Source organism: Anser cygnoides, chromosome 4 (genome assembly GCF_040182565.1).
Source record: "Anser cygnoides isolate HZ-2024a breed goose chromosome 4, Taihu_goose_T2T_genome, whole genome shotgun sequence".
NCBI lineage: Eukaryota > Metazoa > Chordata > Aves > Anseriformes > Anatidae > Anser > Anser cygnoides.
In genome coordinates, this window is record NC_089876.1 from 68,520,277 (window position 1) to 68,541,879 (window position 21,603).

At 49.3% G+C, this 21,603-nt stretch overlaps 2 protein-coding genes across 5 annotated transcripts in view; one reads left to right on the forward strand and one right to left on the reverse strand.

Moving 5' to 3' along the window:
- Positions 1-2,544: 2,544 nt before the first annotated feature.
- DUSP4 (dual specificity phosphatase 4) lies at positions 2,545-8,602 on the forward strand. Its single transcript, XM_066996345.1, has 4 exons — positions 2,545-3,017; positions 6,021-6,157; positions 6,569-6,788; positions 7,001-8,602. Exons 1-4 carry the CDS (start codon positions 2,612-2,614, stop codon positions 7,384-7,386), a joined length of 1,149 nt encoding a protein of 382 aa, XP_066852446.1. The 5' UTR covers positions 2,545-2,611; the 3' UTR covers positions 7,387-8,602.
- An 89-nt stretch (positions 8,603-8,691) lies between these two features.
- Positions 8,692-21,603, reverse strand: part of TNKS (tankyrase) — a 120,132-nt gene continuing 107,220 nt past the window's right edge. For all 4 annotated transcript variants that reach the window (XM_066996344.1, XM_066996343.1, XM_066996342.1 and 1 more), the window contains 4 exons: positions 20,630-20,735; positions 19,596-19,782; positions 18,736-18,892; positions 8,692-13,787 (listed from right to left, as the gene is read on the reverse strand). In XM_066996344.1, the coding sequence (XP_066852445.1) occupies positions 13,701-13,787; positions 18,736-18,892; positions 19,596-19,782; positions 20,630-20,735 (537 nt within the window). In that variant the 3' untranslated portion in view covers positions 8,692-13,700. The remainder of the gene's footprint in view (positions 13,788-18,735; positions 18,893-19,595; positions 19,783-20,629; positions 20,736-21,603) is intronic.

Below are 21,603 nucleotides of genomic sequence, written 5' to 3' on the forward strand. Positions count from 1 at the left end.
GTGGTTTCTGCCTTGCGAGCTTTTCTGATGGCTCTTGGTTGTCCCGTTGTAGTGCCTCCGTGGACAAAGTTAACTAGATTTCCTTCTGAGCCAATTGTGGCAAGGGAGATCCCTACAGTGGTGGATCCTGGCTGGGTGGCATTGACTTGGCGTGGTTTTGGCACTCTACCTCTGGGTGCGCTACCACAGTGTCACTGCCATACATGACCAACAAGGAGAATGACTGTGAGGATGCCTGGTGTAGGTGCACAATGGCATCCCCAGCAGCCTGGCCGGGTGCATTTTATCTTCCAGTAGGTCCGAGCTGGGAACCTGCCACCTCCTTAAAGACATAAAGAGATGAACAGCTGGGAGTGGAATGAAAACAAGTGGAAGCACTTGGAAGTCATCAGAGGCATGGGCACATGCATGTATATCCATACTCCATCCTGAAATAATATCTTCCATCAGTGCTCATGAAAACAGCCAGGGACAGGTAGCTGAATTTCTTCCTTCTTCTACTGACGTCAGCGTTCCCTTCCTCTCCCACCTCAGACCAGTTTGGTCCACATAGGAAAAACCAGGATGTCAGGCTCTGGCTCCAAGGACATATTCTCTGTGCCCTTGGTCAGGTAATTTTAGTATCAAAGCAGGAGTTGATAGTGCAGGAGGCATTGAAGACAGCAGTCTAGCTTATCACATGGGAGTGGTTGACATCTGCCCAAGAGGAGCGAAGAAAAAGGCATATCTTGGCATTAGCTCTCGAGTAAAACGTCCTGAGACATCTTCACCAGTCCAACTTGAGTTCAGGTCACATTGGTATGGGAGTGTGATTTTGAATTAGGTTGAAATCACATTCTCATTTTGATCTCATTGATAGCTGCACTTGAAGGAAGAAAGCATGTCCCTGGCCTCTTGCTGGCAAGTCAGTGTCTGGCATACTTCAGTAGAAACGGGTTTCTTCTTTCCTTGTGTCTGATTCACGTCGGAGTAGAGCAAACTAACCTTCCATCCCTACTGTGTTAGGTAACAGGTTCAAATACGTTCATGGAGGGGGTGTATCACATAAAGGGCAGCCATGTGTGCCCCACAGCCAGCTTGGTTTGGCTCGCCTGGAGAAGGGCTGGCACAGCACATGAAAGCCACGAGTGCAACGAGCAGGCTGACACATACGTAGGGGAGAACCTGGCAGAGGTCAGAGAACAGACTGTAAGGGAGAGGCAGATCCAGGCCACAGGACTGGCACCAGCTTCAGGCCTTCAACGTGCACGGTAGGCTGGATCCCTCCCAGGAAGGCACGCACAGCAAGGTGTTACCTTGCCTTACCCAAATAAAGAGCTAACGTGCATGCAGAGGAAGGGAATTCAACCCGCCTGTTCAAATGCTGCCCTCTGTGGAAAGCAATGACTGGGGCAGATGGGCTTGGATAAACCCTTAACCCTTCTCTCACCATTTCCAGGTCCATGTGGTGGTAGATGAGCACCTTCTGGCGCTCTCTGAAACAGACTCATTAGGGACTGGTAGTGCCTGTTTTCAGGAAATGACCCAGTCCCAGCTACTGACATGGGGTTCTGCATCAAAGCTTTGGTTTGAAAGCAGCCCAAAAGAGGAATTCTGGATTAAACGACTGGCGGTGTTTGGGTGGTGGTTATGGGAAGGTCCTCCGGGCGTCGCTTCAGGGCTGCGAATTTGCTCCTGTATTTTAGCCTAGCGTAGGTCTCCTCCGCGCAAGGAATCAAAGCAGAGAGCCTTCCGGCGGGCTGAGTGCTGTAGTATTTTTACGCGGCTAGCGAGCCGTCGCTTTCTGACAAAGGAAAGCGTGGCGGCGGCAGACATTTACTCAGCGGGACCCTGCGGAGCTTTCGGAAGGGCTGATGCGCCCCGCATTGCCGGCCGGTCAGGCATGAACGAGAGCCACGGGACAAAGAAGCGTGCGCGCGTGTGTGTGTGTGTGTGTGTGTGTGTGTGTGTGTGAGTGTGTGTGAGTGAGTGTGTGTGTGTGTGTGTGTGTGAGTGTGTGTGAGTGTGTGTGAGTGTGTGTGTGTGACTGTGTGTGTGTGTGTGTGTGTGTGTGTGTGTGTGTGTGTGTGTGTGTGTGTGTGAGAGTGTGTGTGTGTGTGAGAGTGTGTGTGTGTGTGAGTGTGTGTGAGTGTGTGTGAGTGTGTGTGTGAGTGTGTGAGTGAGTGTGTGTGCACAGACGTGCGCCCAGCGGGCTGTGTGCCCGCACGTGTGAGCGCACGTGCCCGCGGTGTGTGTGTAAAGGGGGCGGGGGGGGGGGGGGAGAAAGGAGGGTGGGAGACCAGGCGGGGGTCCCTGCGGCGGGGGGTCCCCGCGGGGGGGTCCCAGCAGGGCTCCCGCGGGCTGCCCCCTGCCCCCTTCCCGCCCGCCGCCCTTCCCCATTCACAAAAAAAAAAGCCCCGGGAGGGAAGATGGCCGGCGCGCGCAGCGGGCCCTTTTTCTTCCTTTTTTATGAATGGAGGCGGTGACGTCGCCGCGCCCACCCATCCGGGCGCGTTCCGTCCATTCAGGCGCCCGGCGCGGCGCGGCGGGGCGGGGCGGGGCGGGGGGGTAGTAAAGGTGCCGCCGTGCCGGGGGGTGCGGGGACAGCGCCGCCGCCGCCGCCGCCACCGCCATGGTGGCCACCGAGGGGCTGCGGGAGATGGAGGGCAGCGCCCTGCGGCGCCTGGTGGGCCGCGACGAGGCGAGCCCCGGGCCCGGGGGAGGCGGCCCCGGGCGGTGCCTGGTGCTGGACTGCCGCCCCTTCCTGGCGCACAGCGCCGGCCACATCCGCGGGGCGCTCAACGTGCGCTGCAACACGATCGTGCGGCGGCGGGCCAAGGGGGCCGTGAGCCTGGAGCAGATCCTGCCGGCCGAGGGCGAGGTGCGGGCGCGGCTCCGCGCCGGGCTGTACGCCGCCGTGGTGGTGTACGACGAGCGCAGCCCCCGCGCCGAGGCCCTGCGCGACGACAGCACCGTGGCGCTGGTGGTGCGCGCCCTCCGTCGCGACTCGGCGCGCGCCGACATCCGCCTGCTCGCAGGTACCGGGGGAAGGGGGATCAAAAGGGGGGGGGGGGTGGGCCCGCTTCTTGGCCCCCCGCTTCTCGGCCCCCTGGCCCGGGGGTCCCCGAGTGTCCCCCCGGGCGAGCCCCCGCTCCCCGAGCTGCCGGGACCACGGGGGTGGCGGCCGGAGGGCGCAGCCGGCCCGGCGGTGGGGTCCCGGGGCAGCTGGAGGCGCTGCCGCCGCCCGCTGGGGTGGGAGGCTCGGGGGAGGCGCAGGGTGAGGCGGCCAGGGCTGAGCGACCCCGTGCTGCTGCCCAGGGCTGATGCTCTCAGTCCCGGGGGCGAGGGGCAAAAATCCATGGGCCCAAGGTGCAGCAAATGGAAGAGGGAGGATCTCCCCCTCTTTGTGCGAGTTCATCCCCGGCTTGATGGTACAGAGAAGATACTTGCTCCTACGCACGCAAAAACCCACCAAAAATCAAAAACCCGCTGTCATGCCAATGCCCCCTTGCAGGGGGGAGACCCCTGGTGTTGCCTCTGTGCTCCTTTTGCTACTGCAGCTGCAATCGGGGCTTCTTCCCCCTCTTCCTCAATGCTCTCAGCATCAGCATGTATTAAATGAGGTGCTGTGAACAGTTGGAGTTGCTGGTCCTGAGGGTTGCCATAAGATTATCTAGGGGAGGAGGGTGCTCAGCTGGATTCCTGGATGAGCTCTGTGTTTTGTTTTGTATTTTATTTTAAATTTATTTTTTTTTACAACCTTAGAGTTAATTTATTCCCTGGTTTACTTACAGCAGGGGCGAGAATGCATATACACAGAGCAGCAGATCCATTAAGAGGGTTGATAGATGGAGGAGCTAACATTTCTGTTGTGCTAGTTACAGTAAAAACAGCAGGAGCTGTTCTAAGGCTGCGATACGATGTGCTGCTGAGGGAGTGCCTGCACAGCGAGTGCTCACTGGGGAACGCACTTTTGGGTGCTCTGCCATGAGCTGTCACAGTACTGGGAGCCGTGCATGTGGCAGGAAATGCTGTTCTTCACGGATGGCCTGGGTCGGTTGAAGGCTTCTGGTGCCTCCATTGTTCTCGAGTGAGGTTGTTTGGGGTTCCTGATCCTGTATTTCTAAGGAATAAAACAAACAAACAAACAAAAATGTTGTTTTGAGGAACAGGCTCTTAGAAGCTCAGTCCTCGCACCAGAAACCTCCTGCTCACATGGAACTACTTGAATGATCCAGCTTGCTCTGATTTCGTAATACCCATGTTAACCATTGTGTGTGTCTAAATGCAAATTTACTGGGTTCAGGGCACAGAAAACCCAGATCTGTTGTATTTAAGCCAGGTTTCTGCTAGGTTCCCTGATAAACAGCCCAGCTAGGTGGTGTTCGATGATGGGCACCAGTGCTGTGTGGTCCCTGGGGAGGGGATCCTGCGGAGGCCTGCAGACCCTTTTGCACGTACAGCCGGGCATCTCGTGGTCAGAGGTGATAATGGGGAGCAGCCCCAAGGGAACTGCACAGCACTGGATGGAGCTGCTGGACGTGGTGCTTCACTGATCGGGCTTTTAGAGAGAGTTGAGAAACGTTCAGGAGAAACCCTTGACTTGTTGAAGGGGTCATGTTGCCTATCCAAGGAGGAAGCTCATTTTCCCACATGACCTTGGGCAGCTTCTCCATCTTCTGATGGGGTGACGGCCACGAGAGCGGGATCTGGTAGATCCAGGAGAGGGTATCTGTAATGGACACTTGTTTTTTGGGTGCTCCTCCAAGTCTAACCAACAGGACTGCAAAGCACTGTCAGTTTCTGGAAACGCAGCCCCTGCAAACTGCCCCACTCATAGAAGCGGGTCAGTGCACGTTTAATGGTGTATATGAATTTTTCTGCTTTAAGGGACCAAAATCCTTCCTTGTGGAGGGGAAGGAGGCCACAAAGGACACTGAGGTGCCGGCTTGGTCTCTAGCTGCCAGAGGATTCCTGGGTGGCTTTGCTGGATATGCTTGCGTCTAGCTGTGCGCTGATATTCTCATTCCCGTTGGTCTTTCAAAGATCCAGCCTTGATCAGTGCACTCTTACAGCTAAGGTGTGGTAAGGAATACGTGTCCTTCTACACGTGCTCTGACAAGCTCAAATCTGCAAGCACAGACCCCGCAGTTGGGGGTGTCTTCAGCATCTGTCCTGGAGCACGGGGCTTTGTCCAGCTGGATTCCGGCGGTGATAGTACAATACCCAGTTTCTCTTGGTTTTTAGGCTCAAGATCAGACTCTACAAGGATGTCAGGGTTGTTGATTTGATTTGAATGACAGCAGGATATTTCCCCAGAGGTGTTTATCTGCAGCCAATACCACAGTTTCCCTGTCCCAGGAAGCCAACAGGTGGCAGCTCTGTTTTGCCTGCCCATTAGGAAGATCAGAGGTCACCCCTGCTTATCTCCTTGGCAGTGGGTCAAAGCAGCAAGATGCTCTTTCACTTGCACACCTCGGGAGGCAGTGGACATCTCTCTCTGGAGAGCAGCTGTGCTGTGGTGTTAGCACTGCCATACCCAGATGGTGCCAGAGCTTCCCTAGCCTGTTGTTTTTGCTGGCTCTGGGATGGAGGGTTTGGCTGGGACAGCGGAAAACCTTGATTTTGGGAGGGTTTTGTGGCAGAACTACCACTTCTGAGAAAGTAGAAAATCGAACAGTCTGTAGTGTGGGAAGCCACTGAGGTCAGGATGCTGGCAGCAAGTCTGCTCTCCATTGTCTTCGAGAGCATTGTCCTTGGTTTGAGGATGAGGATGCCTGTCTGTAGGGGGCTAAACCCTGGGGCGTAGGCTTTGGGCAGCCAGGAGCATTGAAGAGCCGTGGCCCCCGGGAACAGCTGGGCTCCAGGGATTCCCCCCTACCTGCCAGGAACCCGGTTGCTCACCCTGGGGCAGGAGGCCACGATGCATCACTGTAGCATCATCTAGTGGCGAAGGGCATGCTGAGGTGCATCAGCTCCAGCTGTACTGTTCGGTGGTGCTGTGAGCGCGGCCTTAACACTTCTGGTCTCTCTTCTTGCAGGGGGTTATGAGCGTTTTGCCTCAGAGTATCCTGAGTTCTGTGCCAAAACCAAGACCCTGAGCAGTATTTCACCCCTCAGCAGCGCCGAGCCCCTGGATTTGGGCTTCAGTTCCTGTGGGACTCCCCTTCACGACCAGGTAGGTCCAGAAACCCCATGTGCAGTGGGTTTGCCTGCTCCCCGGTTGTCTTCCCTCACGGCAGTCGGGTCCTGCTTCAGCCTCCCTGCTCTTCCCCAGCCGAGACCCACTCGTGGCAGCAAGCTGCTCGCCTCTCCTCCCCTGGGAACACGTAGCGGTGCTCCCGAGGCCAGCCATTCTGTGCTCCCTGGAGAGCAGACAGGTCCAGACCCCACTGATCCTGGGGGGGGGAGCTGAGGTGGGTTTAACTGCTCTGAAAAGGCAGCACGTGCTCCTTCTGAAAACTGGGCCCTGCTGAGGACGTTGGATCAGGAGCCAGCTTCCTGCGTTGCTCTGGGCCTACAAAGCCATCCGGTGTTGTGTCCTGCCCACCGCTGTCCTGCGCTCACGTGTTGTTTTCCTCTCCAACAGGGTGGCCCCGTAGAAATCCTTCCCTTCCTCTACCTTGGCAGCGCCTACCACGCTGCGCGGCGGGACATGCTCGACGCGCTGGGCATCACGGCGCTGCTGAACGTCTCCTCCGACTGCCCCAACCACTTCGAGGGGCACTACCAGTACAAGTGCATCCCCGTGGAGGACAACCACAAAGCCGACATCAGCTCGTGGTTCATGGAGGCCATCGAGTACATCGGTGAGTGCCTGCTCGGAGCAGCTGCGTCCGTGTGGTTTTCCACCCAGCTGGGAGAGGCCACGGTGGGGTTCCTGCCTCAGGGACCTGGAGTTTTTGGCTCAGAGGCCAGGCCAGTCGCTCCGTCGGTGGGAGGTCTGCTGTCACCTGCATGTTGGCCAGGGGCTGGGCTCGTTCGAAGGGTGTCAGCCTGACGTCTCCCTCTTGCCCTGCAGACTCGGTGAAGGAGTGCTGCGGCCGGGTCCTCGTCCACTGCCAGGCCGGCATCTCCCGCTCGGCCACCATCTGCTTGGCTTACCTGATGATGAAGAAGCGCGTCAGGCTGGAAGAGGCCTTCGAATTCGTCAAGCAGCGCCGCAGCATCATCTCCCCCAACTTCAGCTTCATGGGGCAGCTGCTGCAGTTTGAGTCACAGGTGTTGGCCACCTCCTGCGCAGTGGAAGCTGCCAGCCCCTCGGGGACATTGCGGGAGCGGGGCAAGGCCACCTCCACCCCCAACTCCCAGTTTGTCTTCAGCTTCCCTGTCTCTGTCGGCGTCCACGCCACCCCCAGCAGCCTCCCGTACCTGCACAGCCCCATCACGATGTCACCCAGCTGTTAGCTCAGGGTCCGAGGCCAGCCAGGCAGATCGGGGAGGCGTGGGGAGGGCAGGCGAGCAGGGAGCCCTGTAACGTTAAGCAATAGTGCTGGACACTGCCGTTCACCCCGGACTCGATGTCTTTTTCATAGAGAAATTTCTTACCTCATCTCATCTTTTATTGCTTTTTATGTCTTGAAAGCATGGAAGTTGTGAAAGCCACAAACCCTGACATGGGCCAGACGCAGTTTCGGGGGAGGAAAAAAATAGTACACTGGGTTTCCTGAAGTGCCTGGTCTTCATCTCTTTCCATCCCTCTTCTACTGTATTAAAAACACACCTCCCCTTCCATCCCATTTCTACCCCTACCTTATTTGGGTTTTCCATCTGGGTTGAAAAGGGAGCATACATTATTTCTATTGCACAGGACTCTCCTCCTTGCACGGAGACACAGGTGCATGTGGTAGGCGTTGCTTACCTGAGTTAGAGCAACAAGCGCTGCTGCTGCTGCAGGCAGGGCTTCAGGGCGAGCAGGAGCGGTGACGCAGGAGTGCCCGCAGTCAGCCTCACCTCTGGCAGCGCCTGGAAGGGGCGCTGCAAGAGCCGGCAGGCAACCCGGGTCGCTGTCTGAGCCCATTCCTGGGGGAAGAGCAGTCTCTGTGGCTAGGAGTCCGGAGTCTTCCAAGAGAGCGTGGAAGGGGAGATGCAGCGCTAAGTGATGCGTGGGTTTTGTTGTTGTTTTGGTTTTGGTTTTTTGGCCACTGTGTCTCTGTGGGTCTCTGGTTCCCATACAAATTGTGCCAAGCCTCCTGTAGTTTAAAGAAGAGAAAGAAGGGGTAAGGGCAGCAACCCAGGCTGTTGATTACTCTGATTGCTGTCCTCCATCTCTTGTTTTCAAGATTTCCCCACCCCATGACCAGTGCATGCCACAGGCCAGGCTCTTTGCACAGCATTCATCCACCTGCGCTGGACTGTAGGGTCTCGGTCACCTGCACACCTCTGCTTGTGGCCCACGCCCAGGAAATGCCTCGTCTTCAACCCACATGTAGCCTTACCTCTTTCCCCCTCAGCCCAATCCAACGTTAAGATGCCTGTGTGGCTGGTGTACATATTTATGGTTTTGTTCCTTTTATTTTATAATTATTATTTTTGTTTTTTAGAAATCAACTTTTTATTTATTGCCTGAGGGAGGGAGAAAACAAATTGTTTGGAGAAAATAATAATAAAACAGTTTTCAACAGTTGTGTCTGGAGCGGGTTTGTCCGAAGGCCACTAGGAGCATCTCTTCCCTGAACAGCAGTTTGTGCAAACACTCAGCTTTTACAGAGCAACTGTTAAAAATGTATTTATTGAGTTTTAAACTATTACAAGTATTGCAGATCAGACATTTAGCCAAGCACATTTATAATTCAAACTCAGTTGTTACAACGATGTTACCTAAGGTCCACCATGTAGATAGGCTGAGAACCTGCCCGTTGTCTTCTTTTAGAGAGAGGGTAAAGGAGGAAATAAATAAATGATATCCCAGCTCCAGGCAATTGGTAACCAAGAGAGGAAATAAAAAAGGCTAGTTATGAAGACAAGTTATATAAAAAAGTCTAAAAACTCAACCCCCAGGTACACTGCTGCTTGGGTTGGCAGAAGGAGCGATGAAGATGCGTAAGCTCACAGGACTGTGGCAAGGGAAAAACAAAGAAAATACTTCAATTTCCAAAGCTGAAGCAAGTAGTGCAGATGTTAAGAAGAAACAGTGTCAAAAATTTACCTTGTAATAGAGATCTCTAATCAAGCTACATTAGTAACCAACTTAATGGAACCAACACTAGAAATTGCCGCCAAGAGGTTCAGTAAGATAGAACTAGATATATCACAGCCAGTCGAATAATATGCCATCGGGTTTTATGCGTTAACAGGAATGCATGTGTTTCTTGTTTCCTACTGACTCAAGGGCTCATTTACCTTCCTCCAGGAGTTTCAAGCAGCTTATGCTGTCCTCTGATTCTCTAGGTTTTGTATCTGATATGCGTTCAGATTGGTGGGGACACTGCCACTCTGTCTCTGTGCTCTGAAAGATCAGGAGAGCATGCTCCTGACTATGCCGAAGGCACCGCCTCTGACCATCAGTGGGTTCAAGTCTGCCAAGGTTCCCAAGTCGCTCGCTACCTGTGAGTGAACTGAATCCACGCTTTGCCACGTCTTACCCAGGAGGGTTGCAGCATAACCTAAAATGACTGAAACGTGCATGGGATACACATCCTTCTGGATATCTGAGCTAGATTTTCAGAGCAGCATGGAAAGGGAGAATCGTAGAATCCCATTAAAAATAAATTCACACACTTCCTGACCTTCAGCTTCTGAGAATGATTAGCCATGTTAAAACTAATCGGCCTATTTTGAGGTTGGGACCCATCCTTTTTTCACATCTTTTGGAAAAATCTGTCCCTGGATAATTTCTCTTTGTAGTCCCTCATGGAAATTCTAGGTGGTGCATGTACAGGAGGTGTTCCTTCACAGAAGGGATGCAGGAGACTTTCTGAGAAGATTTGGTGCTATCTAAGTAGACAGGCTGTACAGTGGCACGACATGTCAGCACCCCTCAGCACCTCACACATTCACGGGGAGCAGTATCTCCTCCGCTTATGGCTTCAACGAACAGTTAGAACAGGCTGGTTTCCAGAGCCAGAGCACCCTTCTCAAGAAGCTATTCAGATTCACATAAAACACCTATTCTGTGCCCGCTGCCCACCAAAGACAGCAACGCAGAACATCTTGGGAGGCTTTCTTATTGTTTCAGTGTAAAATTTTGCTTTGGGGTATTCCATTATCAAAGTATAGAATTTTGCAGGCAACATAAATTCCTGCTGCATAACGGAGTGGAACTTGATCACGTCACATGCAAACATTCAAAACACAAGAGGTCAGAAAAAAAAACAATTCTCATTCCTTGGACTAGAGAACAGTAGTGGCTGCAAAACTATGAAACTAGTACAATGGAGTTGTACAATGGAGTTTCATGGAGCTGGGATCACAATAAGATCGGCATATGGATGGAAGGATGAGAAAATGATACAATTTGCTAAGGTACTGTATTCTGTTTTTAATTCCAACAGCATTTTCATTGACAGCATTCAGACTGCAATGTCACTGCACCGGGTACCTAATGCCTCTGTCTCATGGAAACAGTTTCAGCAATGGAGAGCAAGAACCTCCTGTCCTCGCTACATGGTGAAGTATTTTTCTGTTTTGCCTACAGAAGTCCTGTCACAAACTGCACAGATGTTTCAAAGCATTTCCCCAGCAGGACATGGACAGATCAACTAGGCAACTGTCTCCTTCCCCAGCGTACACCAGATGCTGTCCCATGGGTAACAGCTCTTCCTGGAGTCAGTGGGAGGTGCCCAGCCTCCCAAGCCTATGAGATGGCTCAGCCCAGTGTGTTCCTGCATCCTCAGTTCCTACTGTGACTCTCCGCTGGTGACCCAGTGCTGCAAAGGAGCACCCCCGTATCAGTGGACTGCCCTCTTCAGGAGGGGATGGGGCAACCTGCCACACCCCATTCTCTAGAAGAAGGAGGCTTCAAGTTAATTCCCTTGGCTAAAGCAGCAGCAGCAACATCTGCACTGTAAAAGCCTGCCAGCTGCAGCTCTACCGTCAAAACCACAATCAGGTTTTTCATGGGGAACTTTAATACCAATAGGCAGATCCTCACTTTGTTTTAAACTGTAGAAGGAACTACAACAAGGTACACCAGCAGAGGCACACGCTGCTCCTGCGCAGTCTTCTATGACACACAGTCTCATCAGAGCTGGTTTTCCTCTGTGTCTGGCCACAAACAGAAAGGAGATCACGCCATTACAAAACAAAAGCCACTGCAAAATGATTTCCTCACGCAGCACCTTTACTCTGCACAGAACACCAGATACGTAACACTGGCAGTTCAAAAATACTGAACAAATTTTTATCCTCTAGAAGCTGAAGGCTCCTGAAGAAATCCAGATGTAGTTCAATTAGCACACAGGAAGCAACAAACAAGAACAAAACCTGGTATGAGCATGGTGGGTTTTTTGTTTTTAGGTTTGTTCTTGTTTTTCAAAGATGTAAAGCTTTGAACTTCCACACCCACATTAACCGTTTTGCTCACTTAAGCAGCACAATTTTTTACCATTTAAAACTATGTCTAATGGGGATGGTGAGCAACACTCACTCACACCACTATCTGAAACCCTAGTGTAGATAGGCACATCCCCCCACTCCATTATTAACTAAATTAAAAACAAACCCCAAACTTAAATGATGAATACAAATCTTCAAAGCCTAGTGGTGATCTTTCCAACCCTAACACTATTAAACAAGTAGCCAAAATACAAGCATCCGATTTTATCAATGATATTTAAAAGGACGTCTAGGCTAGAGCCTGGCTTGGACTTCAAAGCTACATATTTCATCAGGTCACAAAATGAAGTGGAAACCATAAATCCAGTGCCAGCTCAATAAAAATAAAATCCAAAGCTCAAGATCTGCTAGTGTATTGCTATTTCTAAGGTTTTCTTTATAGATATTACAAACAGACAATGTGCAGGTAGCCAGACTGCATCAGATGACTAATTTTACAATGGGTGAAATTCCTCTATGAGGATAACCTGCTGCAACATTAATGTCTTAATGCTAAAAATGAAAACTTTGTGTCTTAAAGCTGAAAGTGAAAAGCTCTTCAGGTTTAAGTCTGTTTTGTCCAAACACGTCAGCAAATCCCACTTGCAGGGAGCACGTTTTTGTAAACTAAAAGCACACTATTCTGTCATTTCCTTGCTTAAGGGGCAATAAAGCCTGAATGCATGAACTGGATCATCAGTTATTCAGCAGTGCTGGTTGACAGGGAAATGTACAGCCTGTTCAAAGGAACATTTTATCTCCAGTCATTATGTGCTCAACACTGAAACACATGACATTGGTTGTTTAAAACAACAACAACAACAAAACAACCAGAAAACAAACTAACATGGCTTGATTTTCAACCTTCTCTGAAGTTGTAAAAACAACTCAAAAAAAGAAATTGATCTCCACTTTTGGTAAATCTATATCCTTCATGAGGGAGACTTATGAAGTTGTTTGGTGCTCTGCTATGCAATGATTAAAAATAACTTTCTCCTACCCAACAAAATAAACCTGGGAATTTGCATGGAAGGGGATTAGGATGAATAAATCCTAGCTTTGCTCTCTCGTACACCTGTAAACAAATCCACTTGCTAACTTATTATTATTATAAGTTTGTTCTCATCAAAATGTAAAAGCCATGTTTTAAAAAAAATCGTAAATCACGAGTTGTTCAACTCTGATGTCACACAGATGTGACGCTAAACTGCTGTAACGCTCTCCCTTACTGGTCTGAAACCCAGTTACTAGGTCTCAGTAAAGAGACGAATGAGACCCAGACACATTCTTGTACATGCAACCTTCTGACTTTTCACCATCTTCCAGCAAAACCATATGCCACTGTAACTGGGGAACATTTCACGAACCGCACGTACTTAATAGCAGCCTTGTGAAATGTTCTTTTAGAGATACCAGGGGAGGGCACTGACCTGCTATATGAAGTTCTTTCAAGTACAAGAGTTGTTTTTTTACACTTCCAAACACTTCCTTTGGGTCACCCCCGGAAATTTACACAAAGCAGCAAATTGACACGATTTGTTTCCATTCCAAAGTTCCACTCACTCATTAGTACTGTTTGCTCAGAGATGTGCAAAAAACCCTATATTGAAGAACTGGACCTAGCCCCTTCTCAGATGAAATTCATATTACATTTTTAATGGTTTTAGTCAACTTGACTTTGTGCAAAATATCTTTAAGAAGGTTCTGGCTCAACTTCAGAATACAAAAGGAAAATAAATAGTTGACTAACATCTCTTGAAAACATAAAATGAGTGCTGCATGCTGAAAAGAAAATTACGGGCTTAATGCAATTTATCTGCAAATAAAATAACCAAAACAGTAGTGTCTGAAATTTTAACATGTGAGATGGCTGTGAAAAAGATTTCTGTTTGCACAACGTTTCCAAAGTCTAGATCAAAACAACATTATTTTACACATGGTAACTGCAGAGACTAGGAGCCTGAGATATATTATTAAAAGGCAGTCTCTTGTAAACCTTCCTCAAAAGGAACAGTAGCAGTTGAGTATGCAAGAGTTACTCATACCATATTCATCAAGACAGCAATGCTTTATAAAAGACATACAGCTTATTTGCAGGTTAAGAATTTTATGATACTGATATTGTGAAACACACATCCACCCAGTCCAAGATTGAATTCATATCCTTCTTCACTGATCTGTAGCTACTAGGTCTTTTGCTCTGCTGCTGTTGCTGTCTGTGAGGGAGCTTCTGGTTTCACAATCTGGTACGTAATAAGATATTCCGGGTATGCCTGAAATAAGTCAAGAAAAAATATTGTTTATGCAAGGGTATACTCAGCAACTTCACATTCTGGATTTCATTAAACAATGACCTACGTGGAAGAACAATGCAAGAATCAGCTCTATGTTCAAAGAGCAAAAAAGAAAAAGGTGATTTCAAACCCAGACAGCACTTAGTGCTGAGAACAGTGGGAACTGCTCAATGCAGTTACCTTAGTTAATGTGCTACTAGAAATAAAGATTTAAATATTTCAGAACCTTCATGAAATGCAGCAAGGGCAAATGTGAAGTCTTGCACCTGGGGTGGACTGAGCTCAGGGAGCACCTTCAGTTGATTGCAAATAAAATAACTGCAAGCCCAGAGAGGGGGCTAGGACTGCCTCAACTTTGTCCTTCAGGATTCTCCCTACTGAGGGAATTTTCTTGTCCTTCCACACTGGGTTTGTGTATGACAAAATGGAAATATGAATATGAAAAGACACGTGTGATCCCAGCATGCCTCCTTCCCCCCTCAGAGCGATGGAGCAGCAGCGAGGGTCATAGAATCATAGAATATCCCGAGTTGGAAGGGACCCACAAGGATCATTGAGTCCAACTCCTGGCACCGCACAGGTCAACCCAAAAATTCAGACCTATGACTAAGAGCACAGTCCAAACGCTTCTTAAACTCCGACAGGCTTGGTGCCGTGACTGTGTCCCTGGGGAGCCTGTTCCAGTGCGCGACAGCCCTCTCAGTGAAGAACCTCTTCCTGATATCCAGCCTGAACCTCCCCTGTCACAGCCTGACACCATTCCCTCGGGTCCTGTCACTGGTCACTACAGAGAATAGGGTCCCACCGCCCTGTGCCAACATGGACGTGTGAGCTGTTTTGCCTCTTCACTTAGGCGATCCAACAGTTTTTATTTTTATTTTTTTTCCCCAGATAGGTTTCCAGCCAAGCAGCCACTCCTCGCCAAAGCGCACAGGCGAAGCCTGGCTGCTGCGCCTCCGGTGGGTGCTCGGGAGGACGCTCCTCACGCCCCCGAGCACCGGCGGGTCACCGAGGCATGGCACCACACCTCATGGCAGCCGCTCGAGGGCTGAACTGAGCCCGAGGACCTCTGGGCGCCCCTCACAGGGCACTTCCCCACCACCTCAGTGCCGGCGGCAGGACACCCCTCCCCGCTGTCCCCTCAGAGCCGCAGCACCACCTCCTCACCACGCCCCGCCAGCCCCGTGCCCCTCCGCTGGCACTACGGAACTTTTTTTTTTTTTTTTACTGCTGTTAAAGATAACAAAAATGTTTTTATAAACACATAAACACAAAAAGGAGGAGGACTAAGGAGAATCTCCATTCTTTACTGGATGCGGGGGGAAACTTAGTGATGAGAGATGAGGAAAAGGCTGAGGAGCTTAATGCCTTCTTTGCCTCAGTCTTTAGTGGCAAGACCAGTTGTTCTCTAGATACCCAGTACCCTGAGCTGGTGGAAGGGGATGGGGAGCAGAATGTGGCCCTCACAATCCACGAGGAAATGGTTGGTGACCTGCTACAGCACTTAGCAAGTCAATGGGGCTGGATGGGATCCACCCGAGGGTGCTGAGAGAACTTGGCAGAAGAGCTGGCCAAGCCGCTTTCCATCATTTATCAGCAGTCCTGGCTATCGGGGGAGGTCCCAGTCGACTGGCGGCTAGCAAATGTGACACCCATCTACAAGAGGGGCCAGAGGGTGGACCTAGGAAACCATAGGCCTGCCAGTCTGACTTCGGTACCAGGAAAGCTCATGGAGCAGATGATCTTGACTGTCATCACACAACACTTGCAGGGCAACCAGGCTATCAGGCCCAGTCAGCATGGGTTTACAAAAGGCAGGTCCTGCTTGATCAACCTGATCTCCTTCTATGACAATGTGACACGCTTAGTGGATGAGGGAAAGGCTACGGATGGGGTCTCTACCTCGACTTCAGTAAGGCTTTCGACACCATTTCCCACAGCATTCTCCTCAAGAAACTGGCTGCTCATGGCTTGGACTGGCGTAAGCTTCGTTGGGTTAGAAACTGGCTGGGTAGCTGGGCCCAAAGAGTTGTGGTGAATGGAGTTAAATCCAGTTGGGGGCCGGTCACTAGTGGAGTCCCCCAGGGCTCAGTACTGGGGCCAGTTCTCTTCAATATCTTTATTTGATGGTCTGGATGAGGGGATCGAGCGCACCCTCAGTAAGTTTGCAGATGACACCAAGTTAGGTGTCGATCTGCTCGAGGGTAGGAAGGCTCTGCAGGAGGATCTGGATAGGCTGGACCGATGGGCTGAGGCCAACTGTATGAAGTTCAACAAGGCCAAGTGCCGGGTCCTGCACTTGGGGCGCAACAACCCCAAGCAGCGCTACAGGCTGGGAGATGAGTGATTGGAAAGCTGCCTGGCAGAGAAGGACCTGGGAGTACTGGTTGATAGTCGGCTGAATACGAGCCAGCAGTGTGCTCAGGTGGCCAAGAAGGCCAACAGCATCCTGGCTTGTATTAGAAATGGTGTGGCCAGCAGGACCAGGGAAGTGATTGTCCCCCTTTACTTGGCTCTGGTGAGGCCACACCTCAAGTACTGTGTTCAGTTTTGGGCCCCTCGCTACAAGAAAGACATCGAGGTGCTTGAGCGAGTCCAGAGAAGGGCAATGAAGCTGGTGAGGGGTGTGGAGAACAAGTCTTACGAGGAGCGGCTGAGGGAGCTGGGGTTCAGCCTGGAGAAGAGGAGGCTACGGGGTGACCTTATCACTCTCTACAGATACCTTAAAGGAGGCTGTAGCGAGGTGGGGATTGGTCTATTCTCCCACGTGCCTGGTGACAGGACGAGGGGGAATGGGCTAAAGTTGTGCCAGGGGAGGTTTAGGTTGGATATTAGGAAGAATTTCTTTACTGAAAGGGTTGTGAGGCATTGGAATGGGCTGCCCAGGGAAGTGGTTCAGTCACCATCCCTGGAGGCCTTTAAAAGACGTTTAGATGTAGAGCTTAGTGATATGGTTTAGTGGAGGACTGGTTAGTGTTAGGTCAGAGGTTGAACTAGGTGATCTTGGAGGTCTCTTCCAACCTAGATGATTCTGTGATTCTGTGACTAATTCCTTGTAATCCTTCTGGAAGGTAGCATGGAGAATAAACAAGAGGGGTTAGAGATGTGTGCATAGCCTGAGGGCTATGACCTCATTGGCCTTACAGAGACATGGTGGGATGGCTCACATGACTAGAGCGTTGAAATGGAAGGTTACAGGCTCCTTAGGAAGGACAGGCAGGGGAGAAGAAGAGAGGAAATTGCCCTTTATGTCAATGAGCAGCTGGAGTGCATGGAGCTCTGCCTGGGGATGGATGAGGAGCTGACAGAGAGCTTATGGGTTGGGATTACAGGGAGGGCAGGGACACGTGACATCTTATGGTTGGACCAGATGCCCCTGGAGGTCTTTTCCAACCTTAACGATTCTATGATTGTGCAGGACTGCTACAGGCCACCTGATCAAGAAGGCCAAGCAGATGAGGCCCTCTATAGGCAGCTAGAAGCAGTGATGAGTGGTGTTCCTCAGGGGTCAGTATTGGGATCGGCAGTTTAATATCTTTGTTGGAGACATGGACAGAGGGATTGAATGCACCCTCAGCAAGTTGCTGACAACACCAAGCTGTTTGGTGTGGTCAACAAGCTGGAGGGAAGGGATGCCATCCAGAGGGACCTGGACAGGCTTGAGAGGTGGGCCCATGCAAACCTCATGAAGTTCAACAAGGCCAAATACAAGGTCCTGCACCTGGGTCGCAGCAATCCCAAGCACAAATACAGGCTGGGCTGTGAATGTACTGAGAGCAGCTCTCAGGAGAAGGACCTGGGGGTATTGGTTGATGAGAAGCTCAACAAAGAAGAAGCCAGCAATGTGCACTTGCAGCCCAGAAAGCCAACTGCATTTTGGACTGCATCAAAAGAAGTGTGACCAGGAGGTCAAGGGAGGTGATTTTCCCTCTCTACTCTGTTCTCATGACACCCCGTTTGGAGTACTGCATTCAGCTGTGGGGCCCCCAGCACACAAATGGCATTGATCTTTAGAACAAGTCCAGAGGAGGGCCACAAAGATGATCAAAAGGCTGGAAATAAACTCTGAAATAAAAGCATTGGCAAGATTGGCTGTTTTAGGAGCTGTTGAGTCCAGAGGAGGGCCAAGGGTCTGGAGCACCTCTCCTACAAAGACAGGTTGAGGGAGTTGGGGTTGTTCAGCCTGGAGAAGAGAAGGCTCCGGGGAGGCCTTTTAGCAGCCTGACAGTACCTAAAGGGGACCTACAGGAAAGCTGGGGAGGAACTCTTTGTCAGGGAGCTGAGTGATAGGACAAGGGGTAATGGCTTTAAACTAAAAGAGGGTAGATCTAGATTAGATATAAGGAAGAAATTCTTTACTCTGAGGGTGATGAGACTGCCCAGAGAAGTTATGGATGCTCCATTGCTGTAAGTGTTTAAGGTCAGGCTGGATGGGGCTTTGAGCAACCTGGTCTAGTGGAAGGTGTCCCTGCCCATGGCAGGAGGGTTGGAATTAGATGATCTTTAAGGTCACTTCCAACCCAAACTACTCTACGATTCTGTGATCTTATGATCTACAGGTAAAAAGCCCAGAATACTCAATATCTGTAAGAGCCCCAGAAACGCACGTGTTCTTGCTACTGCAGTAATGCCAGTTTAATACAATGGAAGACTCAGTGCCCACTGAAGAAAATCATATCTCTTAACAGAATCTATCAGTGCTGCAGAGGAGGAATTAGGCCATTCTACCCGATATAAATCGGAGCAGCTCAGTGGAAAGGCATAGCAACTGCTTTGATACAGCTCACTGCTTACTTTTTGCATTTAAGTGAAAAAATCCAATCAATCAAATTAACACAACACATCCAGCATAGAAATAAATCACATCCCTTTTCCAACTTGAAGATCTTTGCACTTTCACAAACCCAGTCCTTGCTAACTCACCTACCTGTTCTCCTCTATAGATAACGTATTCAGCATATGCAAGTCCATTCACACTTGGCCTGCCAATAACGGAATGGTGCCCTGGAGGGGCATGAGCCATTTTCATTGTACTGAACTGAAGGAAGGATTTCCCAAGGGTCACTCTACAGAAGAGCATTTGTCTAAAAAGAAACAAGAAAACACTGCATTAAAATATCTTACTGCGAGATGTACGCTTCCAGAGTGATTTCAGACTTTTACTTTGTTGCAATTAATTTCTCAAGTGTTTTTGTAGAAACTATTTTAGAAGCCAGTTCTAAGGCTGTATCATAAAAACTATTTCTTGACATGCAGAAAGGAAAACACACACTTCGTCTAGTCATTGTATGCAGCCTTGCTGTAGTTCATTTCCTATATAGCTGTTGCAAGAAGCTGAAATTCTGTGTTCAAACCAGTAGGATGAGGACAGGTGTGTCAAAGAGCACATAGACCTACTTCAGTACAAAATAAAACAAAGCTGTGATTAAGTCCTGTTCACCACCTCCAAAATTATCTGATCCACTTTGCACTGCTTTTTTCTTCTGAGAGTGCCTGGACTTTAATTGCTCTTTTTGCCTGAGTCTTCATTTCCAAAATTGATATGTCAAGTCTCCTTCCTGAGCCGCAATTCACTTTGATTTACACTCACTTTGACCTTTCTGTGGGACTTGCTGCATTTACATCTTTTTTTTTTTTTTTCCCCTGGCCTTGACAAATGGAAAGCTGCATTTTTCCTGCCATGACCTAGCTCAAGTGGCTATTCTTCCCCTGCAATTCATCCTGTGTCAGGATCATAAAAAACAGGACAGCCAGAGTTACCTATAGGGAACCCTGCTGAAGACATACCTGTGGCAGATGTAACAGGACCTGTCTTTGTGTGTGGGACAGCCTGTGCCTCCCCCTATCCCGTACACGTACTGGTTGCTTTTTGAGGAGTTCTCTGCAAAGTAAATTCCAGCTCCAAACATTCCTCCAATGTATGCATGTCTTTCATCAAATCCTTTATGAATTATTGCATTAATAAAAGGAGACCCTAGAATACACAAAAGGATGTGTTACCACACAATATTTGTTAAGTAGTAATACTGGACTCTATGTCAAGAGGAGCTTTTTCTGCCTCAAACAGACCACTAGATACCGGAAAGTGTACCCAGTCAGCTGGAAGGAGGCGATACCCAGCAGGATGCAGTGATGTGTGGGATTTACTGTTATATACCAAAATACCACATGTGACTCATGTCTTACTCATTTTACAGACCTCATTAAGTGACTTCCCCCCCACACTTCAAATTTCAGCACAATTTATCTTGTCAATGCACATCTTCTCCATCAGTCAGTACTCACTAAGATGGAGCAAGTTTATCAGGACAATCATACACAAAAACAGTGTCCTGCACAGAATTATAGAAGGGTCTAGGGCAGGAGGACTCTCAGGCAGTTGTCATTTGCAGGCACTTCTAGATGCTTCTAGAGAACACGTTGCTCAAACTCATGGTTGGTTTTGATTCCTTTCCCAGACAGCGGCCTGGAGTGCCAGGGTAAAATGTTTTTTACTGTGTGGTGCTCCTCTCTTTTAGATGATACCGTCTTTCTCTCAGCAATGTATCATCCTCCCAGTAGTTACCAGCAGCTTTAATGGAAATTATTGAGATACTGCTTTTGAAATATTTTTTTTTTTGGTATGCAGTGTGCCTTTTGGGATTGCAGTAACCACACAGACTACCTCTACCACCCCTCACCCTTGCATTATTAATGTAGAAATACAGTTACTGTACAGGATGGTGAACAGCCACATTAACATTGCCTGTTGGTTCTTGTATGCTTCTGCCTTTTTTTTTTCTTTTAATACCAGCACGTACAAATAGATATCACTTCATTACCATGAAACAACATGCGCTCGTTGTGATGGTTGTGATTCTCTTCTGAGACCTCCTTCTGTCTGTGACAGAATCTCTCCCGCAACTTCTTATTCACGACTTTTTGAATCTGTAGTGGTACAACAGGTCTAAGCATACCATTTAAATGAAACGAAATTCAGTTTCACAGAGTTTGCAGAAATTCTACAGGGAAACTCTCAGTAAGACACATGAACGGTATGAAAAAAAACATCTGTTCTGCATATAAGGCTAAAATTTTAAACCCAAGTCAGCAACGCATGTTTAGATGTTCAATCTACTGTGAATTGCAGCTTAAGTTGTCAGGTTTAAGGAAGGCTTTTGGGCTTCGCCCCTCAGAGCATGTAATACCACCAAGAACTACAGAACGCCTGCAATTCTTCGCTCCTTGTTTTGGCCTCTGTTGAACTGAGATAGCTTTTTGAGGCTGGCTGTCTGGTTTACGTTTAATGTTCATGAAATGAAAACTCTTGAGGAAAAGAGAAGTGTGAATATTGGAAACTATATTTCAAGATGTTCAATTTATCTTGAAATATAGTTTCAGCCACATGCTCTAATATCACTGTGGTTTTTGTAAAGGACTGGGAGCAGGGTGGAAAGAGCTTGTTTCAAAAAAGTCAGGATGTATGATCTCCTGTGCTAAGCTGCAAAAGCTCTGTACAAGCTCACTTTTCAAACAGCTATGTAGCAAGGATTTCCTGGAACTTGGGAGCTTTCTGTTCTAATTTCCCCTCACTTCCCCCCAAAGCACAGCAAAAAGAAAAAAAAAAAAAGAAAAAAGGAATCCAAGAGTGTACTTTCCCCTTCGAAAGCTTACACTCCATTTTCTGACATATCAGTGCTTGCAAACAGCTATTTTTCTAGTTGGCAGGGGCAAGGAAGGATGTGCTGAGATCCAAAGTAGCACAAGGATGATAGGAACTCTTAGTAAAAAGTCATACTCATCCTTTCCTCCTACC

Coding starts and splice junctions, on each gene's coding strand:
- DUSP4 (XM_066996345.1), top strand. CDS start 2,612: ATGGTGGCCACCGAGGGGCTGCGGGAGATGGAGGGCAGCGCCCTGCGG. Junction 3,018..6,020: donor CGACATCCGCCTGCTCGCAG/GTACCGGGGGAA, acceptor CTCTTCTTGCAG/GGGGTTATGAGCGTTTTGCC. Junction 6,789..7,000: donor GGAGGCCATCGAGTACATCG/GTGAGTGCCTGC, acceptor CTTGCCCTGCAG/ACTCGGTGAAGGAGTGCTGC.